Raw genomic sequence first — 24,773 nt, forward strand, 5'->3', positions numbered from 1 at the left:
TCCCTGCCACTTACAAGTACACACTTGTCCTTGCCTGCTCACAGGAAGCAAGTCTCCGCTTTGAATAGCCTCTAGCCATGTTGGTATTTTAGTGGACAGAGATGGCATGCCGTTTGAAGAGTGACCTTCCAAGAACTCAAAATGAGTTCTAGAAGCCTAGAATGCCACAGCTCCCACTACTGACCTATTCCACTAACACTGCCTTCCAGGAAGAGCGAGATTCCTCTCATTCTGTTCCATGTTAATTTCTCATACTTCTCCTAGGAACCCTGGATTTCCTTCATGAATAGACTGACAGCGAGGAGAGCTAGTCTTGTGGTAGCAAGCATGAATGGTCTCCTTTGCTAAGCAGAGGTCAGCTTGATTTGCTTTTGGATGGGAGACTACATGCAAGTGCTATAAGCTATCCCCTTAGGAGATGAGCATCAGTGGAAGAGCATCTGCATACCTGACATTTCCAGGTAGGGCTGAGAGAGACTCCTGCCTGCAACCTTGGAGAGCTGCTGCCAGTCAGTGTAGACAATACTAAGCTAGATGGGCCAGTGGTTTGATCTGATATAAGGCAGCTTCTGGGTATATCTCCCAGTCTTCCCCTGCAGTGTACAGGAGAAGACTGTACATTGCCTTATGTACATACTGCTAGACACAGTCTGCTGGACACAGTCCTCATTCAGAGTGCAGACAAGGCAGTAGGCTGAGCTAGTACCCTCATGAACAGAGGAAAGCAGCTAGATGCCTCAGAATCGTCCGCTGCATGTTGCAGAAAAGGACAGGGAGACAGCTCCTCAAGTATATGAAGTTTCCTCCCTACACCCTACTACTCCTAACGGAAGCCTACCTAGCCTGCTGACTGAATGACAGCCGAACGTACCCAAAGTACTGAATAAGCAGCAGAGGTAAAGACCAGACAACCCACAGCCATTTGAAGCAGAACTTTTATTCCCTTCCCCTCTCAGAGAGGGACTGGCAGTTGAGCACAACGACTTAAGACTCTGAAGGACTAAACAAGGTTTTGGTTATAATCTGGCAAAGCAAGGAGACACGCAACGACAGCTCCTGCCACTGGTTCTCTGTCTCGAGGGAGCTTCCATCTCAAGCCGGAGGAGGAGACGAGAGACGAGACAGGCCACCTGCAGTTCCATTGGGAGCAGTGGTTTCTCTAAAGCAGTGGATGGCGCCGATACATGTACACCGTATCCAGGCACCCGAGTTGATGGGGAAGGCACCTTCCTGGCAAACCCACGAGGGGCACAAATTCAGTCCATGGGCACAAAGCCAGTGCTTTGGCAAGAAACGTGTCAATCAAGCCTTTGCCCCACAAGGGGGAAGAGGAAATCACTGACAAAACTGGTTGGGAAGAGTTAGTGCTGCATGTAAACAGATCCACAGGAAATTCCCCCCTCGTTCACCCCCAAAGCCACCTGCCCCCCCTCCCACCCCGAGACCAGCATCATTGGCATAAGCCCAGCAGCTCCTGCCAAGCCAGAGGCAGCTGCCCAGGTGGGGGGTGGCGGTTAGTGGCACGACAACACGGGGGGGGGCGCTCAGGAGGGGCAGTGACACAACCAGGCAGGGGAGGCTTAAGGCATGGAGATGTGGAAGGGGCTGCCGGGGATGTGCTCGTCTCCCCACTTCACCACCAGCACGTAGTCCCCTCTCTCCTTCAGCAGGTAGGTGACGTTGTACAGCCGGTTGCCCAGGTGCTTCACCACGATCTCCTCGCACGGGGTCTTGGGGCCGTGCACACCCACCAGCAGCATGTTGTTCCCTAGGGGAGACGCCAGAGAAAGGGTCGGTCAGGAGGGAGGCCCGCGGGGAAATGCTCGACAGAGAGACCTTTCCAGAGAGGATGCAGAGGCCCCGGGGTCCAACTGGGATGCCTGGAGACACGACTTGACACATGGGGAGTATCGACGTCGGCTCTTTTCACATTCCCTCCCCCGCTCTACGCCATATCAGGACTACCTGCCTCATTCTGGGGGTGCAGATGAATGCCCATGGACTGGGCCTGTCCTGGAGAAGGTTGGAGGAGAGGAATGAAGGGAAGGAGAGTGGCTTGGCTGGACCAAGGAGGCAGCTCGGACACAGGGGGTGGCAGAGACAAAGCGAGGAGGGAGGAATTTAGCAGCCAGGTAGGTAAGGGGTATTTCCAAGTGTGGATGGTCGTCCAGCAGCTCCCGTATTCGAACCAAGTCACCTTGTTTACTTGTGCTGCGGAAGGGCCTATCCCTTGTGAGAGTTTTCTTTTGTCCCCTTATATATAATCTCCATCCTACTCTTCCTCCAAGGAGCCCAGAGGTTAACATATGGTTGTGTTTATCCCAACAAGCCTGTGAGGTAGCTTAGGCTGAGATATAACTGACTGCTGCCCAGAGTCACCCAGTGAGTGAGTGAGTGAGTTTCCTGGCTGAATGCCATCTGCTTTCGCTGGTCCCAGTCTAGCACTAACCAGGGGTGTAGTGGGGCGGGGCGGGGGGGGGGGAGAGAAGACACGCAGGGAGTGCTGGTACTTCTCGGCTTCTCTGGCTGTTGGGGTGGGCATGGCCAGGGGGGCTGTCATGGAGAGTGCCTGCCCGTCTGAACTGGCAACGACATCCCTGGCACCAACCACACCGGCTCACCGAGCCCAGCTTCACTCGAAGGCTCTAGTAAACCCTCCCTTGTGACCTGCATTTCTTTGGAAGATCAATGAGTAGGTCACCTGCCTCTCCTCTTGCATTATGAGGCTTGCCTTAATGCCCACAGTATAGAGTGCCTTTTTAAACGGTGCAGGGCAGAAGAGTGTTAAGAGCCCAGGCATGTAAAGTGTGTGCCCTGCCAACACTCCCCCTTCCCATGAAGCTTCAAGGCACCTTTTGGAATGGCTGCGAACTCTTTATTCAGCCTGGGGTCAGCAGCAACATGAGCCTTGCTCTTTATTTAATCTAATTTATAAGGATCGTCAATCCATTTGGGTTATATGGCTTGTTTGCTAGTCATTACCCCACCAAATTATTTAGGATGGGGCTGGCTATGTATCTAGATACAGAGAACTAACCTCTAGCCTATTAAGCCACCCCACATAGGCCATCGCCAGGTCTCTTCTGTCACTGCCCCAATGCAGCTTTTTCAAACTCCCAGCCATAGATTTTGATGTGTTATGTTTAAGCCAATGTGCATTTCAAAAGTGTATCTTGCCATTACGGCCGTGTGGATTGCTATTCCAAGCCTCCCCGGCTACCTTTGGCACCCACCTGCTTTGCTGCAGTCCACGGTGAAGGAGTTCTTTTGCCCCACAAAGCCTTTGTTGAGGCCCAGCCCTTTGGCGACCACTTTGCTGGCATCCGAGGCAAACTTGGGTGCTGCGCCATCAGGTTTGGCAACTCCATCCATGAAGACCGAGGACGTCTCGTGGAGGCTGTGGCTGCTGACAAGGCGAGCACCTGCAAGGGGGGGAAAGGAGACCTGAGGGACACCAACTGCACAGAGGAATGACCCTGCAAGGCCCCATGTGCTGCCCACCACTATTGATCGAGACCAGGCTTTGCAGCAACATGAAATACCGACGACAACGACAACTAGAAGGACGACTCTTGGGTGCTCAGTCCCTGGTCTGCAAGTTAGAAGAAACCCGCTCCCCCAGAGGGAAACACCCTTCCATCTCCAAGCCAGACTTGTGCCCCCATCCCATGAGGCCTACCTGTGATTTTGGCCTTGAAGGGGCTGCCAGCAATGTGGTATGGGCCACCATACTTAATGGAGATGAGGTAGCTGCCTGGTGCCATGGGTGTGTAGATGACTTTGTAGCCTTCTGGGCACTCTTGGCAGTCCATCTTCACCTTTGAGGGCCCATCAATGGTGACCGCCAGTGCCCCTGGCCCAGCATTTGTGGTATTGACTATGAATTCAGCAGGGCTTCCTACAGGGTAGGAGAAAGACCCAGAAGAAAATGAGAGGGGGAGCTTCTCTCTTGCCTGCTTCAATATATCATGTATGCCTCTGGATAGCCTCCCCTTGCACTCCTGTTATTCCTTACCTGTCACGCCACCTTCCAAGCCATGGCCATAGGCAGACACCATCCCTGGGTCTCCAGCTTGGCCCAGCTCCCCAACGCGTATCTTGAAGGGGCTGCCAGGAATGTGACTGCCATTGAACTTGACATCAACCGAGTAGATACCATTCTCACGGGGGATGAAGCGCACGGCATATTTATCTGTGTCAAGACACGGGGAGACAACAGGCAAGTTTAAGAGGTGGACGACAGTCAGTGGGGTCAGTGAGTATCTGCATAGAATAGACAGCAAGCAGTACAAAACTGGGACTTGGATGGGTCTCTGCAAGCAGACTGTACAATCAATTACATGTTAAAATTAAAGTTCATCCAGTAATAGAACTAGTGAAGCCAATGTTCTAGATTAACCTAGATCAGTGATTCTCAAACTTGGGTCCTCAGGTGTTATTGGACTTCAACTCCCATAATCCCCAACCAAAGGCCACTGAGGCTGGGGATTATGGGAGTTGAAGTCCAATAACACCTGAGGACCCAAGTTTGAGAATCCCTGACCTAGATGGTTACAAATAAATAAAATGCTTGGCTTAAGGCACAGGTTAGGCCAAAACTAGACAGAACAGCAACAGAAATTTATTTAAACCTAGGTCTTCTCCAGTCACGTATAACGCACAGGAGTGTATGCCTGATTTCTTTTAGGTGTCCAAGAGGTTTGCAAGTGAGGTGCCAAGTTCTCCTCCCCGTGGCTTACTTCCCTGCATTCTGCCCCTCCTGCTGGATGTGAGCTTGGTTGGGAGAAGAGGCTATGAAAAACATCCAGCTCCCCGCTTCTGCCTCTCCCCGCCCCCTGGGAAATCAGATTCCCACCTCCTGCTCTATATGCAAGCAGAACTAACTTAAGTTTCAGCACAGTGCTGCCACCATGTCTCACTCAGCCCATGCAGTGGTGCCAGTGATTTAGGGTTTGTGGGGAGCTTGGTCTGTGCTACTGTCCACCAAAATCTTAAGGGGCAACCTGGACAGGTTCTCTCCCAAGCTGAAAATGTTTTTGGAGGGATCCGAAATGAAGGCACTTTCAAGGTACATGGGGGCCTACGCTCCTTTAGGATCTTTACTGGCAGACTCACATTTCCAGTGATCTTGCACCAAGGCAACGTTTAGCAAAAGTATTTATTTATCATATTTTTATACCGCCTGATATGTACATCTCGAGGTGGTGTACAAAGTATGCCACCGTTCTAAGATCTGCGGCCATGTCTCAAAACACAGAATCACTCCACGCCTTCAGGGCAAGTTCGAACAGGGGCTTCCCGAGCTTGTTGGCACAACAGCCCACTAACCGGACTACAGGAGGCTGCATTCGACGAGGACCAGTACTACTCTCTTCCACCCTTACCAGCAGCCAACTGAGGTGACTCGATAATACACAACACAGCTGATTACACAACCACACCAGCTCCAGTTTCTGAAGCCACACAGGGTGTTGTGCCTCAAGTAGCTGCTTGGAAAGCTGGAAGTTTGAGATCAATGGGGTCCTGACAACATTGCTGACCCTGCAACCAAATGGAGAGTGTGGCAGGGAGAAATCTTGTTCTCTATTCTGGACAACAAAGAGGTCCCCACCCCTTTCCACTTCCACCTCAAATTCCCTGAACAAACAGAACTGTGCTAGGGAGAGTCCCTGAGCCAGCAGGAAGTGGTTGGGAGCCAAGACCGCCCTTCTGTTGGCCTTGGGCCAGTCTCTTCCCCTCCCATTTTCTCTTCTGCTTTGTCTATGAATCAGCAACTCTGACTCTGAAAACTAAAAAAAAGGGTCCCCCACCACCGTCGCCACACCTGTACCAACTCTGAGGTCCTGTGCCCACCCCCAAGGGATCCTGCAGAGATGACAATGCTACTGACAGCCTTGTTTGTGCCAGCAATATGCCAGTACCACCTAGCTCTAGAAGCAGCAGCTGAGATGGGGTCTTCTTGTTACCCCATCTAAGAACTACAAACTGGGAGGAAGAGGAAGTAAGTGAATGGTGGGTCAGGGCTTCAAATCTGCAAGGGGCGATGGTCCGTCTGACTTGAGGGGGAAATGTATTTCCTCTAGATGGGGCCATGTTAAAGCCAAATTTGCAGCTTGTTCATGCTTCTGGATCTGGTTTTGCATGTGAAGACTGGAACTAGAAGGACCTTTGAGCAATGAAAAAACCCAACAAGGACTACAACCACCTTTAACCTTTGGGTGCAAGGAACATGGGTTCCTGCAACAATTCGTACACCTGCCCTTGAGGATGGAGTGGGGACTCCAGCTAGAATATCATTATCCACATTTCAACAGGGCTGGAGAACCTTCAGTAGCTGTCAGTTCAACTACACCAGCTACCTGTACGTTTGCCTTGCTGGTTACGACCAATATAATCTGAGTAAAGATACTCCATCTGTGGGAATGTCTCCTTCAGATGAAAACTAAGATCTGCAGAGGACTCTTGAGAGACAACAACAACTGTACAGTGTTCCAAACAACCCCCTTCTCACCATACTGGAGGAACTGCTACCAAGGAAAGCAATAAGTTGATTTAAGCATGTTGGAAGCGTTTCCATTTTCTGATCATTATACCAGCTTAATTCTAATTGGAGGTGGATTGATAATATGAGAGGCATTGCCAATGGATCTACCAACCTGCATTCTTGTAGTACTTTAGAGAGATACTGTTTTACTCTTTTGTGGCATCACCTTGCTCTCACTACAAATACAGTTCAATAATGCCCTGTCCAACATCATCCCTGCCCCAAAGCCTACAGCTCCCAGAACTCAGGGCTGGAGAAAGAACAGAGGCTCAGCTGGAACACGACGCCTCCCCACCTGTCATGTCAACATATCCGACTGGCCGTGCAGTCAGCGGGGTGGCCCTGTTCTGCCAGGGGAGGCCTCCTTACCTTCATCAATTTCTGTGACATGGCACTCTTCCAAGGCCCCAGAGGGGCTGTGCACCTTGGCATCAATCACACCCTTGGCCCCGTTCAAGCTGACGGCAAACGAGGCTGGCTGGTTCACTTTTAACCCTGACTCCTGGAAGCACAGAGCACATTAGGCAGCAGAAACAAGGGCAGCTGAGCTGATGGCGGCAGGTGGTCCCAGACTGTGGCAGCCCCTTTCGCCAACCCCCACCATGCACACAAAGCCAGTTCACTTACCTGAGCCAGAGGGCTTAGAGAGGGAGAGCTGCCCCAGGAAGCAGGGCAGTGGTGTGCACAAGGAAGCCAGGCAGGAGGGCGGGGCAGGTTGAGGGGGCACAGGGAGGGGTGGGGAGTACTCCCAAGCAGCAGCCCCTTTGACAAAAAGCCTTCATGGCGAGAGCCAGTCCCGGTTGTGCTGACCACCACACCGTACTCCCTGCTCTTCTCCATGCTGGGAGGGCCCTTTAAGAGAACTCGAGCTCCAGGAGGAAAGCACTGGGCAGGGCCACACTTTCCAGCACACCATGTAGCCCTTCCAAGATGGTGCAGGGGCTCAAGAGGGCCCCCACTGCTCTTGAAGGACACCCCCACCCCAGCACCGGGCCAAGAGCAGCACTGCACGGTGGGAATGGTCACCTCCACGTGGTGCCAGGGGGGGCTGTGCAGCAGTGCTCCCTCTAACAGGGATCTCCAGATCTTGTTGACGACAACTCCCAGAATCCCCAAGCAAAAGCCATTGCAGCTGGGGATTCTGGGAGTTGTAGTCAACAACATCTGGGGATCCCTGTTGCAGGGAACAGTGCTGGGCAGAGTATTCCGCTTCAGCAGAAGCTTCGCACAGGCCCAAACACAGTCAGCCAGGGAGCCACATTTCGGGTTGATGGGAGCTGCCACTGACTCCTGGGTCTTCTAATGAAGAACACTGGCAAAGGCCGACAGCTTAAGCGGGTGGCGCACCAGAATATGTGCTGCCATGAGGCTCAGACAGGGTTTTGAGAGGCTCCACACACTTGATCCTTGCAATTCCTTGTTCTTCAAGCACACACAGCTGGACTGATGCAGCGTTTCTCAACCTTGGGCCCCCAGATGTTGTTGGACCACAACCCCCAGAATCCCCAGACATGGCCTTTGCAGCTGGGGATTGTGGGAGTTGTAGTCCAACAACATCTGGGGGCTCAAGGTTAAGAAACCCTGGTCTGATGCATCATTCTCACTACCTGAGAATGATGCATCAGGCCATCTTCTCTTATTACCAAGGGGCATCTAAGCATCACTGCTTTTTTGAAGCAAGCCGGAGCGCAGTGTAGCTACTAGCATTAGTAGTGCACAGTAACGAAAAGGTTGCAGCTGGTAGCACAAGGGCACTGCCAGGCGCTACTGTAGCTACTTCGCCCAGGGTTTAGACAGAATGGCAGCAAGACTGGCAAGAGACGGGCCCGGGGAAGCTCTCCATCTGTAAGCCCCAGCATTGGGGTGCAGGACTGTTAGCAGCCTTTAAACGAGACACGAGAAAAACCCCAGAGTGGATCCCTGTCTGGCTAGCCGAGTTGGCACCGTGGCTGTTCTGAGGCTGGCACAAGGCACCCTCTTCACCCCCCACCCTCACCTGGCAAGATGCCCAGCACCCACCAATTTGCCATGGTACAGACAAGTGCATGGAGTCCTCTCCATCCGGTCCCCGCCCCAGGATTTATTCCCTTGCCAATCAGGAACAGCCACCCCAGGAGAGCAACCATGCCAACTCTGGCCAGCCAGCAGGGGGAGCAAGTGGGCGGTTTCTCCCAGTGCCTCACCTGAAGACTAGAAACAGTAAGCCGGCGGGCGTCGTCCGAGGTGGAGGTGGCTGGTACTATGAAGGGGCTGTCTGGAATGTGCTCATCGTTGAATTTCACAGAAACTTCGTAATCACCTGTAAGAGAACGAGGGAGCAGGGTTATCACTCGGAATAATGTTAACCCCAGCGACTCTCAGAACTGTCCGGGTCTTCAAGCAACAAGGAGCGACATGGAGCCTACTAAACCCAACGGGAGACTATGCCATGTGGAGAAGCCACCTGCAGGTAGAGTTGACAGCATTTGCTCCTAGATTCTCACCATGGGTTTCTGCTCAGAGTTTGTATATTCAAGCAACTGCCACAAATGCAGAGGATGTGACAGAACTAGATACATGACAGGCAGTGGTGCTTAGGATTTGACAGTCTGAGATTACAGCAAGCACTTGTCAAGGAACTGGAGAGGTGCCAGACAAATCATCAGAAGCGTATATATGTCTAGATTGGACGCTGCAAACTTAAGTGTTAGTTACAGCTCCTAGTGTGCAAGCAGCTTGCTGCACAGATCCTCCAGTCCTCACTCTACTGCCTCAAAGCGTACGCTGACACAAGGCTGAGTTTGTAAACTCAGGCAGTGTAGCAGTCGAGGCACCATCCTAGAGACAAGCCTCTTCTGAAAGGGTCCTGACTGCCATCTCGTAGCTTGCAAGTAATGGAAGGAAGATGATCCAGCTTGCCTTCCAGATGGTTGTTCTGAAGACCTGCCAGCCTCCTTGGCAAACCGAGCTCTTTACAAGTCTGGAACCATTCCAGGTAGCTGGCAATAGACTGCCTGTTGGATTCCACAAGCTGGCTGCTTTTCAGATTCCATGAGCCGCTCTACAGGAGTTGTTTCCGGGGCGGGGGGGGGGGGGCGGCGGGGTAGAGCTCTGGAGTTCTGTCTCTGGAACTTCTCCAGCACTCATCCTTGAATATGTTCTTGTTACAGGATTGCTACATATGATCATGATCTGCTTAGTGCTGTTCATACAATTCTTCCCAAGGACCTGAGAGTGAGGTTGGAACAGTGTCCGATGTCCTAGTGAGGAGATAGCATGGTCTTGGGGCTGTCCCATGGTGAGGAGCAGATGACCTTCCCCTCAACCCAAAGAGATTTCTTCCTTTCACTGATTTCCAGGGAAGTAAGCCAGACATTTGTGCTTAAATACTCTCCCATCTAACCTGAACTGCCTCTTCCCGCACTCTGCCTAAAAACACCCTGGAGTCTTCTTCACTCCAGGTCTATGCCCTACATGTGCCACCACTGAAGCCACTCAGGCCTCCCACAATATTTCTCTGGTGGTGTGCAAGGCCTTCTTCTCAAACCTCATTTTGGACCTTTGAACCTGGACATGGGCCATCTGCTCACTGGATTCCACCAGTGCGCATTTCCTCTGGTTCTCTCATCCCTCCCAGCTGCCCTTGCTTCAGAGACCTTCCATTCTGGAGCATTCAGTCATGACCCACTTGCACGCTGCACACTCTTCCCATAGTTTCAGCCATCTCCACACCAATGATTCCAGAACTAGTTTTGCATCTCCCACCTCTCAGGTGCTGGCTTATGGCCTCAAGTTAAAAATATGGCAGAGAACATTGCTAGCCACATTCCTCCCCTGACCTCTGCACAGTCCACTTAGGCTTGCAGATCAGAACCCTCCTACAGCCAAACTCTCTCTTCTGTTACAACCCTTGGCCTAATGGGTGGTCCTCTCTGATCAGGAAGCCCATTTCAAATTCCGCATGACCACTTACCAGGTTCTTGCACAATGTAGGAAACTCCGCACGAGCCATCCTTCCGATCCTCAAAAGCAATCTCTGCCTTACTTGGGCCTTCCACAGCAATAGAGAGACCACCAGCACCGGCTTCCCGTGTCCAGATGCTGAACTCGGCTGGGGGGCAAGGCAAGTGTAAACCATGTGATTAGGCATGACCCAGAGGCGCCTTCCCCCCCGACCGACACCTTATTTCCTCCTTTGTGAATGAAAGCCCCATTTCAAGGCTAACTGGGGGCAAACTTTCTTCTAGAAACGACATCTTGGATTGTACACACAAGAGACAGCCCCCTGCCTAGAAGAGACTACTTACTACTCTATACCGCTTTCCCATAAAAAGTGTATGAATAGAAGAATAGTTTGATTAAGAGTTCAAATTCGAATGAAAGAGACAAGGGTGGGGTGAATTGGTGCCCCCTGCCTCCCGGAAGGTAATGTATCAATTAGTACCCCTGCTGAAGGCCAGCTGTCAGGGAGAAGAGATATTGAGCACATCTTAGCCTCAGTTCCCTTCTTCTCATCAGGTAAATCTGATCAAGGGAGTGACCTGCCTCAGTTTCCACATTGCAAAGGAATGCATTACCTGCCTTGAGCCTAGGAGCGGTCACCAGCTAAGTGATGGCATTCTATCGTATACCCCCCAACAGTTCCCAATCAAGCCCCTTCCTCCCCTCCACTGTGCCCCCTCCTAGCCGATAGGCATACCTGGCACACCAGCTTCAGCTCTCTCCAAGCCTGGACCACCTGCCCGGACCTTGTGCGCGCCACCCTCACCAAGAGGGCCCACCGTAAACTGGAAGGGGCTTCCAGGCACATGCTGTCCTTTGTATTTGACACTGACCGAGTGGATGCCCGTCTCAGTGGGCACAAAGCGGATACAGTAAGTGTTGTTCTCTGCCTCCAAGATCTCTGCATCGTGGGACTTGCCTGACGGGCTGGTCACCTGAGCAGTCATGTCTCTGATGTTGATTTCTGAGAGAATGGGATCCACAGTTAGACAGCTGCCCATTAGGTGGCCACTGCAATCCATGGCCACAGCTTTGCTCCGGCCTAGCCATCTATTAGCACCACTACGCGAGGCATCAAGATCGGCACACAGCCTACAATAGGAACGGTCTATCTGCTATCTTGAGTTTATTTATTCAGACAAAACCGCCCTGAGCCATTTTTGGAAGGGCGGTATAGAAATCAACAATTGACAATAAAATTCAGCCATCCCAGGTCCTTGGGAAGTCTGGACTCGATGTCTGGATAAAACAAACCAGTCAATAACACTTGTCTGACTGTGTAAACAAGAAATAATAATAATAATAATAATAATAATAATAATAATAATAATAATAATAATAATAATAATACAATTCGTACACTGACAGACCTTTCGATCAGACAGATTTCTCCCCCACTCCAAGTTGTCTCAACTCTCCACATCCATCTGCACACTCATCCCATCCCCAAGATGACTCATTTTGCTCCTGCACAAACCAAAGTCCTAAAGAGCTTTCCCAGGTCCGCTATTTCTCTACAGGCCCCCATCTCCTAAGCACAATCCATCTGTAGGGCACCAACACTGCTCTAGTGGTTCAAAGCAAACTGAGGGAGCTTCTTCCCAGGCTGAGCACCAACCCGGTGTGTGCTAAGGCCGCCTTCCATACTGGTGCTCTCACAAGGAGAGGCTCCATATAGCCAGGGATATTTTGCTGTACAGTCCATCAGGCTCTACACACCATGAAACCCATATGGTCAGGCATCACCAGTTGTGGAACGGAGAGTTCCGGTGGGGTGCTGAAGGACTAGCACTTCCCCAAAAGTTAAGGAAGTAGGTTGGCAGTATTCCCATGCACAGAGTCCACACCGACTTTGGACTTCCAAAATGATCCAGGGCACTGCCCATGTCTTCTTCTACCTGCAAGACTTAGAAGTTGGCTTTAAAGTGGGCTCAAGACTGGTGCCAAGACAGAGGTGCTCAGTTCTGCCCTTGCAAGGGGTGGCGTGTGGGACACACAGCTCTGCCCTGGTTCTCCCCCAGTGCAAGAGGCAAGCGGTTTGTAGTTGCTTTTGCGATTCATACAGTCCCCCCTCTCCACTGCATTATTCCAAGTCAGGTTCAGATGTACTGGCAATGACGCCTGGTCTCCAGACACTCACCTGGGATTTTCAGACTGAGGTCACACTGGCTGCCAATATTGGCAACGGAGGGAGCTTTGCGGCGCCGGGTGATCATCTGCTTCATCCGCCCCTCCCCTGTCACCTTCACCGAAAACGGGCTCCCTACACAGGGGGAGAAGGAAGTCAACATTTCTTGGCCAGCCTGATACATTTCAACCACAACAGGGAAACCCAAGAAGGTTGCACGCCATGCACACAGCACTCACCCAAAAGGCCCTATCCCTGGTGGCACCGACCCTTAATGAGGGATTGAGGCCAAACCTTCCCTCCTCGCTACTCCCAAGCCGACCACCCCGAGAGACCCCCAGAACTGGAAGGAGCTGGCAGTTGAAGCACCTGCAGGTTTGGCTTTACAGTCCACCGTCCCCCTTCAGGGGGGCAAAAGGGAAAAACAGACCGATGGAAAAGCACTGATTTGAGCAGGTGAACCAAGGACTGGTTTTAGGGTAGGCACCCAGGGAAGGATCTGCTTCCCTGAGTCCAACGGCCAGCCAACCCCTGCCCCAACCCCCCCAACCTAGTTTAAACATTCTCTCCTCTTCCAGTCCTACGTATAAAGAAGTGACATGCTCAGCAGCAGAATGCCATGCTTGGCAGAGTAGTGCTTCAAACGGGAAGTAAAAAAAGCCTCTGGATTTGGGGGGGAAATACCTGTCTAGAGCCTGGACTGAAGGCATGTGAAGGCAACCATTGCCAAGACTGTCTAGGGAACCCCATGTGTACCCCCTTGAATTCTAGCATGGGGCAGACACAGGGTATAAAATTAAGAAGGGCTAATACATCAGGGACAAAGTTAGGGCAAAGCTGATTCTTCTCTGGTCACTTTCAAAACTTGCATTTTATATGATGAGGTGGGGGGAGGGGGAAGGGAGCACCCAGACCACCCACCACCTGCTCATCTGGACTTTCTATCAGCTGCAAAGCTTGGCCTCTGGCTGTCCCAGAACCTTGAGCCAGCCGGTTTCTTTTCAGCTGCATAAACAAGCCTGGATTTTGTCTTGAGCTATGAACCGCTGAGGGCTGTTGTAGTTCATTTCAAGGTAGAGCTCTTTCCCCAGTGCTTATTTAATCCTTTAGCTACTGTAAGTGCTAGTTTGGCAGAAAGGGCCTAGAAAGCATTGACAGGGGAAATATTTGGTAGACCGTCTGAAGTATGCAGCTCTAATCACTGGACTTCATTCATGTCTAGGGGTGGAAGACGTAGATGCCGCTGGCACAGTAAGGCCATTTTCCTCTGAGCAAACAAGGAGACTGTCCTCACCTGGCACATGCTGGTCTGCAAACTTGATGTTGATGATGTAGTTGCCAGGCTCTGTTGGACAGTAGGTGACTTTGCAGGTACCATCCTCCAGGTCCTCGGTGTTGATATCCACTTTACTGGGCCCTTCAATGGACAAGCTCAGCCCACCATAACCTAAGGGAGAGGAGCAGCATAGTGTTAAGAGGATATTGGTTCTGGTATAACCATAGCAATATGTACTCTGCATCTTGTGCGTTTTAGGTTTTTCTGCTACAGGCAAGGAAATGCGCAAGGTGCCAGAACCTCGCCCCATTGGCCATAGAGACCCTTTCTGAAGTTTGGCGTTGCACGCACCATTTCTAGTCAGAGACACCGCCTGGAACTAGCTGCTGGGAGAAGGATGATGGATTCAAAAGACCCCAAGACCTGCCTTGGGGTCCAAAGGATCTCAGAGCTTGCCATGGGGGATAAGATAAGATAGCCAGCAGCATTGCTGAGGTTGGGTGGGGGTGGGCGGGGAAGAGAACAGAAGACAAGGCTCAGGTCTGAAGTTGATGGGCTACACTAGACTAAATGCATTTTGCCCCAGAAGTAACCTGCCTAGTACAGGCAGGTTACTTCTGAAGAGTACAGACGATGGAGACTGAAGAGAACAGATGATGGCCTTGGGCTATGATAACAGTTTAAGAAAAGTTGGAAGTCTAGCAGCACAATTCTGAGGCTTCTTGGACCCTGTTTAGTATTCTCATCTACATACCAGCATCTCTTGTGTCGATGATAAACTCTGAAGGTTCAAAGGTCCGGCCCTCACTGAGCCCAGGGCCAGAGACCCTGACGCGGCTGGCATCTCCTATTTCCGACTGGCTGATCATCACCGTGATGGGGCTGTTGGGGATGTGCAGCCCGTTTTTCTTGATGTTGACGATGTGCTCCCCAATCTCTTTGGGGACAAAGGAAATTCCTGCAGAACAGAAGGGGGGGGGGAAGGTCATTAATCCCAAGTCACCTTCTCCCACAACTACATTCTGCCAACTGGATTGGGGTGGTGGCAACCATTATGAGGGGAGGGAGTTCTTGCCCACTCACCAACATGTCCATTGCGCAGGTGCTTGAGCAGACAAGGCTCCTCACGGCCAGAAGGCGGGACCACTGTGGCCGTCAGCTGGCTCAGGTCCGTCTCCGTGATGTTCAAGGGGATGTCCGCAGAAGAGCCCACTTTGAGGTGGGACATGCGCATCGTGTCATCTCCTGCAGATGCGGAGAAAAGCCAAGGAGTGCCCCCCATTTCAGCTAGGCCCTTTGCAGACAATGAGTGCCCCGACTTCAATGTTGCATTCTGGGGCCAGCCCGGGACTCACCAGTAATCTTGGCAGTGAAAGGACTCCCTGGGATGTGTTTATCATTGTACTTCACCAGAATGTTATAGTCACCGGGTAGAACTGGAAGGTACGATACTGTACAGGTGCCATCCTGATTATCCGTGCAGCCGATCTCAGCCTTTGAGGGGCCTTCGATGGCCAGGGACAGGCCACCTGCAACAAGGACAGAAGTCTGAATACTGAAGGCACGAGGGCCCATTACTTCTAGTAAAACTGAGTAACCAAGTTAGCAGAGAGTACACAGGCCCTGCATTTACGCTGAAAGATTCTGCACCAAGGCAACCTCAAATCTGTTTTTGTTTTTTTAACTTTTACATTTATATCCCGCTCTTCCTCCAAGGAGCCCAGAGCGTTGTACTACATACTTGAGTTTCTCTTTCACAACAACCCTGTGAAGTAGGTTAGGCTGAGAGAGAAGTGACTGGCCCAGAGTCACTCAGCTAGTATCATGGCTGAATGGGGATTTGAACCCGGGTCTCCCTGGTCCTAGTTCCAGCACTCTAACCACTACACCACGCTGGCTCTCTCTGCACCTGAAGAGAGTTCCTCTGCATATTCCACTAGTCCTGGAGAGGAACTTGCTGGGCAGGGCACTCAAGCCCCACTCCAGTGACTGGATCTCCCACTGACCCTCCTCCAGCCCCAATGTTTCACCAAGCAGGCGCAGACCCAATCCACACAAGTCTGTCCTTGCAGTCATGAGGGCGACATACCCACCAATGAAAGCAGAGATTGGGGTGCAGTTTTCTGCCTTTGCATGGAAGGAGACACACACCCCGCCCCATGGACCAGAGACTGCCCACGAGCAGACACGAAGGCTTTTTCAGACTGACACAAGCTTGAGTAGGGGAAGGAGCAGTGCTAGTCCCTAGAGCATCTTGTCTAACTCACCTTCTCCTGCATCTTTTGTATTGACTGTGAAGACAGCTGGCTTGTTGACCATGCCATGGATGAGTCCTGGCCCATAAGCAGTCACGTGGCCACTGTTGACATAGTCCACATAGAACTGCAAGGGGCTGCCTATGGAGGAAGGAAAGCATGGTGTCGTCATTGAGGAACTCATCTTGTTCACACACATCTTGGGACAGACACCCTCCACCAGTCTCTCGGGAAAGTTACCTGGGATGTGCATGTTGTCATAACGGATGTCCATCTCGTGCAAGCCAGCCTCTGTGGGAGCATAGCGTACCGTCACCGTGCCATCCTTATTGTCTGTGATGTCTGGCTTTGCTACCTTGCCAGAGGGCATCCGTACCTCACCTGCAGGAGGGGGGGAAACCAGGCAGTGCTTTGAACAATGGAGCCTACTGACTTGGAGTAGGCAGTCAAAATGGAGCCAGGATTCCAGCCTCTCCAGGGAAGCAGAGAGCACACTGGAAAGGGAAGATGATTAGATCCTCTACTCCCACTCACTGGCTGAGCTAGGAAATTTGTTCATGCAGAACTGGAATCCTATAGGCTCATCCATCATAGGGCTGCTGCAAGGATGGACACCCTGCAGTATTAAGTAGCCCATGTCCATCCTTGCAACAAGTGTTCTAGCAGTTCTAGGAAAGCTATGCTTCTTACTACCATTACCTCAGTGCATGCATGTTTTGAGACTGGGAAAGTGGATGAGCTTTCCAGGGAGCCAGACCTTCCATGCAGTAATGAGATAGTGACACTCCTTGGTCAGTGGACATGACCAAGGAGTAACCTGCCTCCTGACATGATCAAGGTCTGGCATTCAGTCCCAAAGAGCTACAGATGGAATTGCACTGATTACCCAGCCTGCAATACAAAAAGCAAAAGTTATGTAGGCTATGTAGAATTATCCATCCATCTTATTTTTATACCACCTGACATGTATATCTCTAGGCGGTGTACAAAATTTAACACATTTAAAAGTCACAAATTAAAATACACGACAATAAAAACAATATAATTAAAATTATTAAAACACATTTTTAAAATTATTAGAATCCATTCTAATTAAAAGCCTGAGAGAACAGGATGATTATGCATTTAGTTCTGCTTCCACTAATCGGAGACGGGCAAAGTGTTATGGCGAGCACGAGCCCCCCCCCCCCAAGTCACTGGAAACTTCAGCCACTTCCTGTTTTCAAGAGGTCCTGTCCACATGCTTCCTAAATATTCACAACCATAAAGACAGATTCACACCTTTTCTCAAGAAGCTGAATTCTGTCAGCAGTCTAGCACAGCAGAGATATTGCTCTGTATTCGGTCCTGGCCATAATCCTGTAGCAGGAGAGCTAAACCCCAAGCCCAATTACCCACAGCCACACACATTCCTGGATTTCCACCCAGAAGCCCAAGTCTCGCTCCCTCCATCCCATTACCTGTGATCTCGCCTTTCTTGATAGTGAAAGGGATGACCAAGTCGAAGGGCCGCAGTCCAGCATCCAAGCCATTCACAGGACGATCTGTTGCCTGGAAGACAGAGGCACCCCACCAACCCAAAGAGAGCAATGAGAAGATGGATTTCAGGGCATCCAGAGAGACAAGGAGGGATGGAAAGAAATGGCAAGTCCATAAGAGAGCAATGGAACATGGAGCGGACAAAGACATGGCCCAAGAGGCCACCTGGCTTCCCTAAGTGCTAGCCAGTCTTGGAGAGTTGGAGGGTCATACAGGCAGGTGGGCTAGCAAGCCACCTGAATAGTGGGAGAACCACTCTCCTCCCAAATTCCTATAATATTTAAGTTTCACATCAAGATCAGTGAGTGTTGAAACCAGGATTATGAACTAGGCAAGACACACTGGAATTCACCTCCAGAATCTGGTAATTTCAGCTACGGGAGTCTCAACCCCATACAGTGGTTGGAATTCTCAGTACCTGTTTCAAGTTCCAGAACCTGGTGTTTAGAACCTGATTTGGGGTCTATCCTTAATCCAGGAAGCCACTGACAGATGTTACACACACACACTGCCTTGTCACACAAGTCAATGGAGGCATCTCGTACTTACAGCTGTTTTTACATGTTGCAGGAAGTGTTGCCAGCTGAGTGCATGAATTACTTGCTCATCCAGCTGGTGGTGCTTCCTGTAACATTCAAAGCTGCTTTGTGAAGTTGTACACTAGTTCAACACACTAGTTCAACACACTACACTTTTGTGCAGTTTATTCTGTTTAATGCCAAGTTCCAAGCCACTACCCCTTTGGGGACTAGCGCTGTTCCTAACCCTAGGGATTAAAAAAAAAATCCCCGTTACAACCCTGTACTTCTGATTATAAACTGCATACCATCACGTGTAGGGTGCAATGCAGCTAGGAGGATCTGCTCTACCTACCAGTAACTTTATGCTATATCGCCCCATTTGCTGAGCACCCATTGCTCCAAATATGGCTATGCTGCACTGGGATTAGGATGAGTGCTTTAATCCCATTGATGATGTGCAACCAGTTCTTGTTACACCTGTCAGTGACGCTTCCTTTGACACATAGGGCAGCTTTTCCAAAAGAAAAAAAGCCAGGCAGGACTCCAAGTGTGGTTTGGCTTGTAGATACAAGCGAGTCAAACCCATCCTTGAGTGGGAGGGTTACAGTAAGCCTGTTGGACTCTCCCCTCTCCAGGAAAGATGGACCTAGTGCAGCCTGACTGGGATAGGATTCTGCAGCCCCTAGCAGTAGAGGCATTGACAAGGACGACACACAAAGCAGGATGGCCCCCCCGCCGCCCAGCATCGAGAGATGGAGGGATGCGACCTCAAGACAGACACCCTGGGGAAAAGCCCCAATCTCGACACATTCTGGAGGGTCTCTTCCCCCCCTGGAATTCAGGTGTAGAAGAGCTAGTGGCAAAGCAAGGGGGGGAAAGGTGCTCAGAAGTTTGTTTCTGAAAGCAGCCCATTTGCATTAGCACTAAAGCAGGCTGGCGAGTGGGGGCAGGGCGGAGAAGCAGTAGAGAAGAGACTTGCAAGGCGGGCCAGCTTTGCTTTCAAGACACCCAAGAGCTACAAGATCCTCAAGCCTCTTGCTTGGTCTCAATGGGCCATATAGTCATTGGTCCGCTGTCGAGCCGTCCTCAAGGAGGGAAAAAGCTCAGGAGTGACCACTCACCCCATGCAGATTCCACCGCTAGCTGACAGAAGGACTGCCTTGGCAATCTCAGGCCAGGCCCCTCTCCCCAGAGGCGCACTGTCCTCACCTCTCACCTGATAGGCATTCCTAGTAACTTGGGCCGGAGACAGACCTGAGCAATGGGAACTGTTTAGACATAGCTCAGGTGGCATGTACAGGTGAAACTCGGAAAATTAGAATATCGTGCAAAAGTCCATTAATTTCAGTAATGCAAATTAAAAGGTGAAACTGATATATGAGACAGACGCATTACATGCAAAGCGAGATAAGTCAAGCCTTAATTTGTTATAATTGTGATGATCATGGCATACAGCTCATGAAAACCCCAAATCCACAATCTCAGAAAATTAGAATATTACATGGAACCAAGAAGACAAGGATTGTAGAATAGAACAATATCGGACCTCCGAAAAGTATACAGTGTACTGTGCTTGATTGGCCAGCAAACTCGCCTGACCTGACCCCATAGAGAATCTATGGGGCATTGCCAAGAGAAGGATGAGAGACATGAGACCAAACAATGCAGAATTGCTGAAGGCCGCTAATGAAGCATCCTGGTCTTCCATAATACCTCATCAGTGCCACAGGCTGATAGCATCCATGCCACGCCGCATTGAGGCAGTAATTGCTGCAAAAGGGGCCCAAACCAAGTACTGAATACATATGCATGCTTATACTTTTCAGAGGTCCGATATTGTTCTATTCTACAATCCTTGTCTTCTTGGTTCCATGTAATTATTCTAATTTTCTGGGATTGTGGATTTGGGGTTTTCATGAGCTGTATGCCATGATCATCACAATTCTAACAAATTAAGGCTTGACTTATCTCGCTTTGCATGTAATGCGTCTGTCTCATATATCAGTTTCACCTTTTAATTTGCATTACAGAAATTAATGGACTTTTGCACGATATTCTAATTTTCCGAGTTTCACCTGTATGCACACCGTCGTTTGCCTTGCTTTTCGGCTGCCTCTGCTTAAACACGTTTTAGAAGCACAATCCCTGTTCACCAGAGGGAAGCATGGAGTGAGGAACGGGCACAGCATGGTCTGCAACCTGCTCCCCTTGAAAGCCAGAAGATGCTTGTGGAACTCATCCCTGGATGATACTGCCACAGCTTAATCCTATGTGCAGAACTAATGTTTGGGGAGACTGTTGCCATCTTAGACGTAACAGGTGCCACAGATTCCTTCCCCCCCCAGAGTCTAGCACTGGTCTCCCTCAAAGAGTAAGACATACCCTCCAGCAGACCTTGCCTGCCTACAAGATTCCACTTGCTAGATTTGCAGATTGACAGTTTTGCACTTTGTTCTTAAATATTGTACCAACTAAAAGATTTGCCATTGAGGCTCCCTGGACTCCTAACATTCTGCATTTCAAAATCCAGTGCGACTAGGCGTCTACTCCCACCTCCAAAATATATCCTTCAGTAGTGGCCTGGTATCAATATCTACATCGTTCCTTGGACCAAGTCAAGAATAGAGAAAGAAAACCTGTTAAAGGTTTGACCTAGTACAGCCTTGGGACACAGTAGCAGGTGCTAGTTTCTTCCCCTTCTCTTGTGGAGTGTAAGCATACATTCCAACCCATGGCATCTGATCCTTTGGTCCAGCTAATCCAGAAGTCCCCACATTCTTCAGCAGGGCAGGGGGAGAAATCCCTGCTCTTGTGACCTTGAGAAGCAACCCAGCCCCAAGCAGTGCCAGAGTGCAAAGCAGGCTACTGAATTCCATGGGGTGGCTCCGCCACCCAGAATGCCATGGGCCAGCTTTCCCCCACCCCCCAAGAAACTGAACTGTTACTGCCGGTCCCCAGGGTTGCTGTGCACCAGGTGGATATGCGTAGGCTGGGGCACGCATCGGCTGGGCCATCTGCTGGGGGATCGTGCGCTCACCATCCAGGGCCTGTGGCGGGAATGGGGCAAGAAGGTTCATTAGAATGGTCCCACGGAGAGGCCAGCTCAGAGCCCAGACACCACCCCAGCGTTACCACTTCACACAACAGCCCTTTCTGGCATGAGCGTTCCAAAGAGTCTCCCCAGCAGAACATCAGTCACTGTCCTCCTGGGGTTAAACCCAACCACGCTGCAGAAAAGTGGATGCATGGTTGTTTCACAGAACAAGGACAGCATCAATATTAACATTCATACATGACTTTTCAAACAGAGGAGTCCACAAAATGTTTTACATAGCAGAAGAATTAAAAGATGGCAAAGGCTATTAACTAAACAAGTGAGACCCAGCAAACATTGAGGGATGCTACCCTGCTGCTAAGCACAGGATAGGTGCCTCTAGGAACATAGACAGCTGCCTTCTACCGAGTCGGACCATTGGTCCATCTAGCATCTAGCTCAGTATTGTCTACACAGACTGGCAGCGGCTCACATTTGCTTTAAAAGCTCTAAGGCGATGTCTCCAGGTGAACAAACTTGGCAAGGATGTTACAGGGACACACACACACGTGGGCTCATGGGTGTAGCAGCCATCCTTGTGTCTGTTTTGTTCCCACCCACCCCAAACCAGCTTTTGCAATCCCAGAGGCCATATATAACCTTGAACCAATGGGAAGGAGTACATGTAGCCATGCAGTTCAGGACCAGGAGTGCACAAGCTAGCCAGCACACAGTGATCTCATTGCAACACTTGCAATGCAAAACACAGTGTCAAATGCCAGCTCATGTCCTAGGGCAGTAGCGGCCTAGGATTATCGTGTGGAGGCTCAGAGCAGGGCTTCTCCTTCCACACAAAGATCCTGCAGTGCTAGAAGGGTCTGGCTGTTTAGGGCTTTTCACCCCCACCCCATCCCCAATGGTCAGGCCTTAGTGAATTACAGCTTGGATTTCCTCTTCCACCCTAGGGAGGCCTGCTGTAGCCACTTGAAGTAGGGGCAGGGCTGCTCGACTTCGGCCCTCCTACAGATGTTGGCCTACAACTCCCATAATCCCTGGCTATTGGCCACTGTGGCTGGGGATTATGGGAATTGTAATTCAAACACAGCTGGTGGGCCTAAGCTGAGCAGGCCTGAAGTCGGGGCAGGTCTGCAACTTGTTAAGCAGGCATGTGGGCCGAGCAATCCCTAGGCCACCTTGCAGACGGCAAAGGAGACCACGGAAGACAGCTGGGGAAAGAGTCCAGTCATTTGAGCCATGGGGCTGTACTACTGCAGTGAGCAAGTGGGGTGGGACTGCAGCTCCGTGGTAGAGCATCTGGTCCCAGGTGCAATCCCTGGCATCTCCCAGTAGGGCTGGAAAAGACTCCTGCCTGAAACCCTGAAGAGCGCAGACAAGTCTGAGCTAGGTGGATCAAGGATCCGACTTGCTGGATGGCAGCTTCCTATGTTCCCAGTGTGAATGGAGAATCATTCTCTCTCTCTCTCTCCCCTATTCAAATAGCTGCAGCTCACTGAGGGGAGGTAAGGAGAGCCTCTCTCCACTCCCCAACAAGATGGCATGAAGGTGCCAACATTGACCAAAGTAAATGTGAAGCGTGAGATGGGCGGGACAGTCCGACTTAAAAAGAGCCTGGCTCCAGAAGAGGGTCTCTGCTCAGCGAGGACACTTTATGTTCTTGGGGGTGGGGAGGGGAAGGAGGAGATCCGGTTAATGCTTTCCATGCAGTCAAGTTTCCCTAGCTGCGGGACGCTGCTTGCTTCAAAACAGAGCACAATCCCAGAAAGGGGATTGTGCCCTTTCAACACCCACCCGCTCTCTGCAAGGAGCCAGAGGACTCCTTTTGTGTTGGAACCTGGAAACTGTGACTAACATTTGAACAGGAAGGCTCCGTTGACGAAAGCCAAGCAATGAGTCACATCATGTTAAGAGGACAAGTCCCGTGTCATGTTTGCGGTTGCTAGCTAGCTTGCCTTTTGTTGGCAGGTGGCATTTTTAAAAACAAGATGCCACGGAAAGAGAGAGAGAGAGAGAGTGTTCTTACAAAGACCCCTTGGGTATATTTGGACCTCTTGCATCTGCCGTCCCAATGCAAAGCCCACACTGGCTCAGAGTCTATGCATTCTTCAGAATGAGGAATTAGGGGAGCATGGGGAAAACGCAACTCCTCCCACCCCCAGGGGAGGAGTGGTGCAGTTTGAGCCCCCCCGCTCACTTTGCAGGGCATCTCCCAACTCCCCTTGGGAAGCAGCTCTGTTCCCTTGGTATGAGCACATCAGAAGGAAGGTCATTTCTACAGGAGGGCCGCAGGGCTTCCTCCCACTGTGAGTGGGGTCTGCACAGCCTGCTGAGAAGCACAGCTAGTGGGCCCAGTGCTGAGAAGCCAGACAATGATTTTGGGGAGGGCGCTGACATGACTGGAAAAGTCTCTGGCCACTGAAGGGACATTAAGGAGCACACCGCCCTGCTCCCAGGAATGCCATGCAAGCACCTGTTACAGAAGGGGGCATCTTGATCATCCGTTTTAAGAACAAGTTCCTAGTCCTCAAGGCTGCCCAGCCCAGCCCAAAAGAAGGGAGATTGGAGGAGGTTGGAGGTTGGGCAGGTCTTCTAAGAGGCAGCCAGAATGCAGAAGGGCTGCTTGTCCGTCCACCTTTTCTCCTGCCACGTCTCCTTCTACCAAGCATTCCCCATCCCAACATGCATCTTGGAAGCAGATTTTTCTTTTAAACCAGATTTGGGAACTTGTGGTTTAGCCCGATCGTTGCCTCCTTGCTGCAGAAGTTTTATTTTTTGGCATACAATATATGCAAATCCTGCATGCACAGAGCCAGCAAGAGGGTGTGTGTTCTTGAGGCCAAGGAAGATCTCACTTTCCACAGAGAGAGGAAAGCAGAAGAGTAACTGGGCTACATTACTGCACGAAAAACCTCCCCTCTACAGAGAAGAGCTGCAACCGCTTTCACATGCTTTGAGGAGAGGCCGTTTTGAGGGACAAAGCCTCCTCCCACATGCAACAAGGCAAACAGGAGGAGAAGGATGGAGGTCTAAGAGCCCAACCAGCTCAGATGCTGCCCAGAGCCCAACCTCGGAGCCTAGTTCTTCAACAGCTGACCCAGTTGCTGGTATGTGGGAGTCAGCCCTGCTACGCTATAGACACAGAAGCATGCTTTCCTTTAGGATAAGCACACCCCCATGTTCTAAAAGGGGAAACAGCCTCCTAGACGTTCCCGCACAGAGGTGGCCAAGTGGGTGTGCTTTCTGGGTCAAGTCTCCGTGGCTATATTGGGCTGGCAACATCCATCAGCACAGCTCACTTAGCAGATCGTTGCTGGCAGGGACACCTGGAGGAGCCTCCTCACCATCCCTTCCCCAACCCCCAAACCGCAGAGCTGCCAATCTGAGAGGGAAGAGATGAGTAATGGCACTGCTGCCTGTTCCTCTTTGGAGAGGAGAGGGGCAGCTAGGGTGGGTTTTCTTTATTTAGATTTAATATAC

The 24,773-nt window shown here is 50.9% G+C and overlaps 1 protein-coding gene across 4 annotated transcripts in view; it reads right to left on the bottom strand.

The window, feature by feature from the left end:
• Positions 1–917: 917 nt before the first annotated feature.
• FLNA (filamin A) overlaps positions 918–24,773 on the bottom strand; it is a 90,108-nt gene continuing 66,252 nt past the window's right edge. For 2 of the 4 annotated variants that reach the window (XM_053292824.1, XM_053292821.1), the window contains 17 exons: positions 21,184–21,291; positions 17,645–17,735; positions 16,425–16,565; positions 16,197–16,325; positions 15,285–15,458; positions 15,013–15,174; positions 14,684–14,887; positions 13,948–14,100; positions 12,666–12,788; positions 11,223–11,489; positions 10,497–10,634; positions 8,728–8,843; positions 6,914–7,046; positions 4,016–4,192; positions 3,680–3,898; positions 3,234–3,422; positions 918–1,768 (listed from right to left, as the gene is read on the bottom strand). In XM_053292824.1, coding sequence (XP_053148799.1) covers positions 1,581–1,768; positions 3,234–3,422; positions 3,680–3,898; positions 4,016–4,192; positions 6,914–7,046; positions 8,728–8,843; positions 10,497–10,634; positions 11,223–11,489; positions 12,666–12,788; positions 13,948–14,100; positions 14,684–14,887; positions 15,013–15,174; positions 15,285–15,458; positions 16,197–16,325; positions 16,425–16,565; positions 17,645–17,735; positions 21,184–21,291 — 2,712 coding nt within the window. In that variant the 3' untranslated portion in view covers positions 918–1,580. The remainder of the gene's footprint in view (positions 1,769–3,233; positions 3,423–3,679; positions 3,899–4,015; positions 4,193–6,913; positions 7,047–8,727; positions 8,844–10,496; positions 10,635–11,222; positions 11,490–12,665; positions 12,789–13,947; positions 14,101–14,683; positions 14,888–15,012; positions 15,175–15,284; positions 15,459–16,196; positions 16,326–16,424; positions 16,566–17,644; positions 17,736–21,183; positions 21,292–24,773) is intronic. The other 2 variants (XM_053292823.1, XM_053292825.1) reach the window with 1 other exon arrangement.

The sequence above is a fragment of the Hemicordylus capensis genome, chromosome 2 (genome assembly GCF_027244095.1).
Source record: "Hemicordylus capensis ecotype Gifberg chromosome 2, rHemCap1.1.pri, whole genome shotgun sequence".
NCBI classification, from domain to species: domain Eukaryota; kingdom Metazoa; phylum Chordata; class Lepidosauria; order Squamata; family Cordylidae; genus Hemicordylus; species Hemicordylus capensis.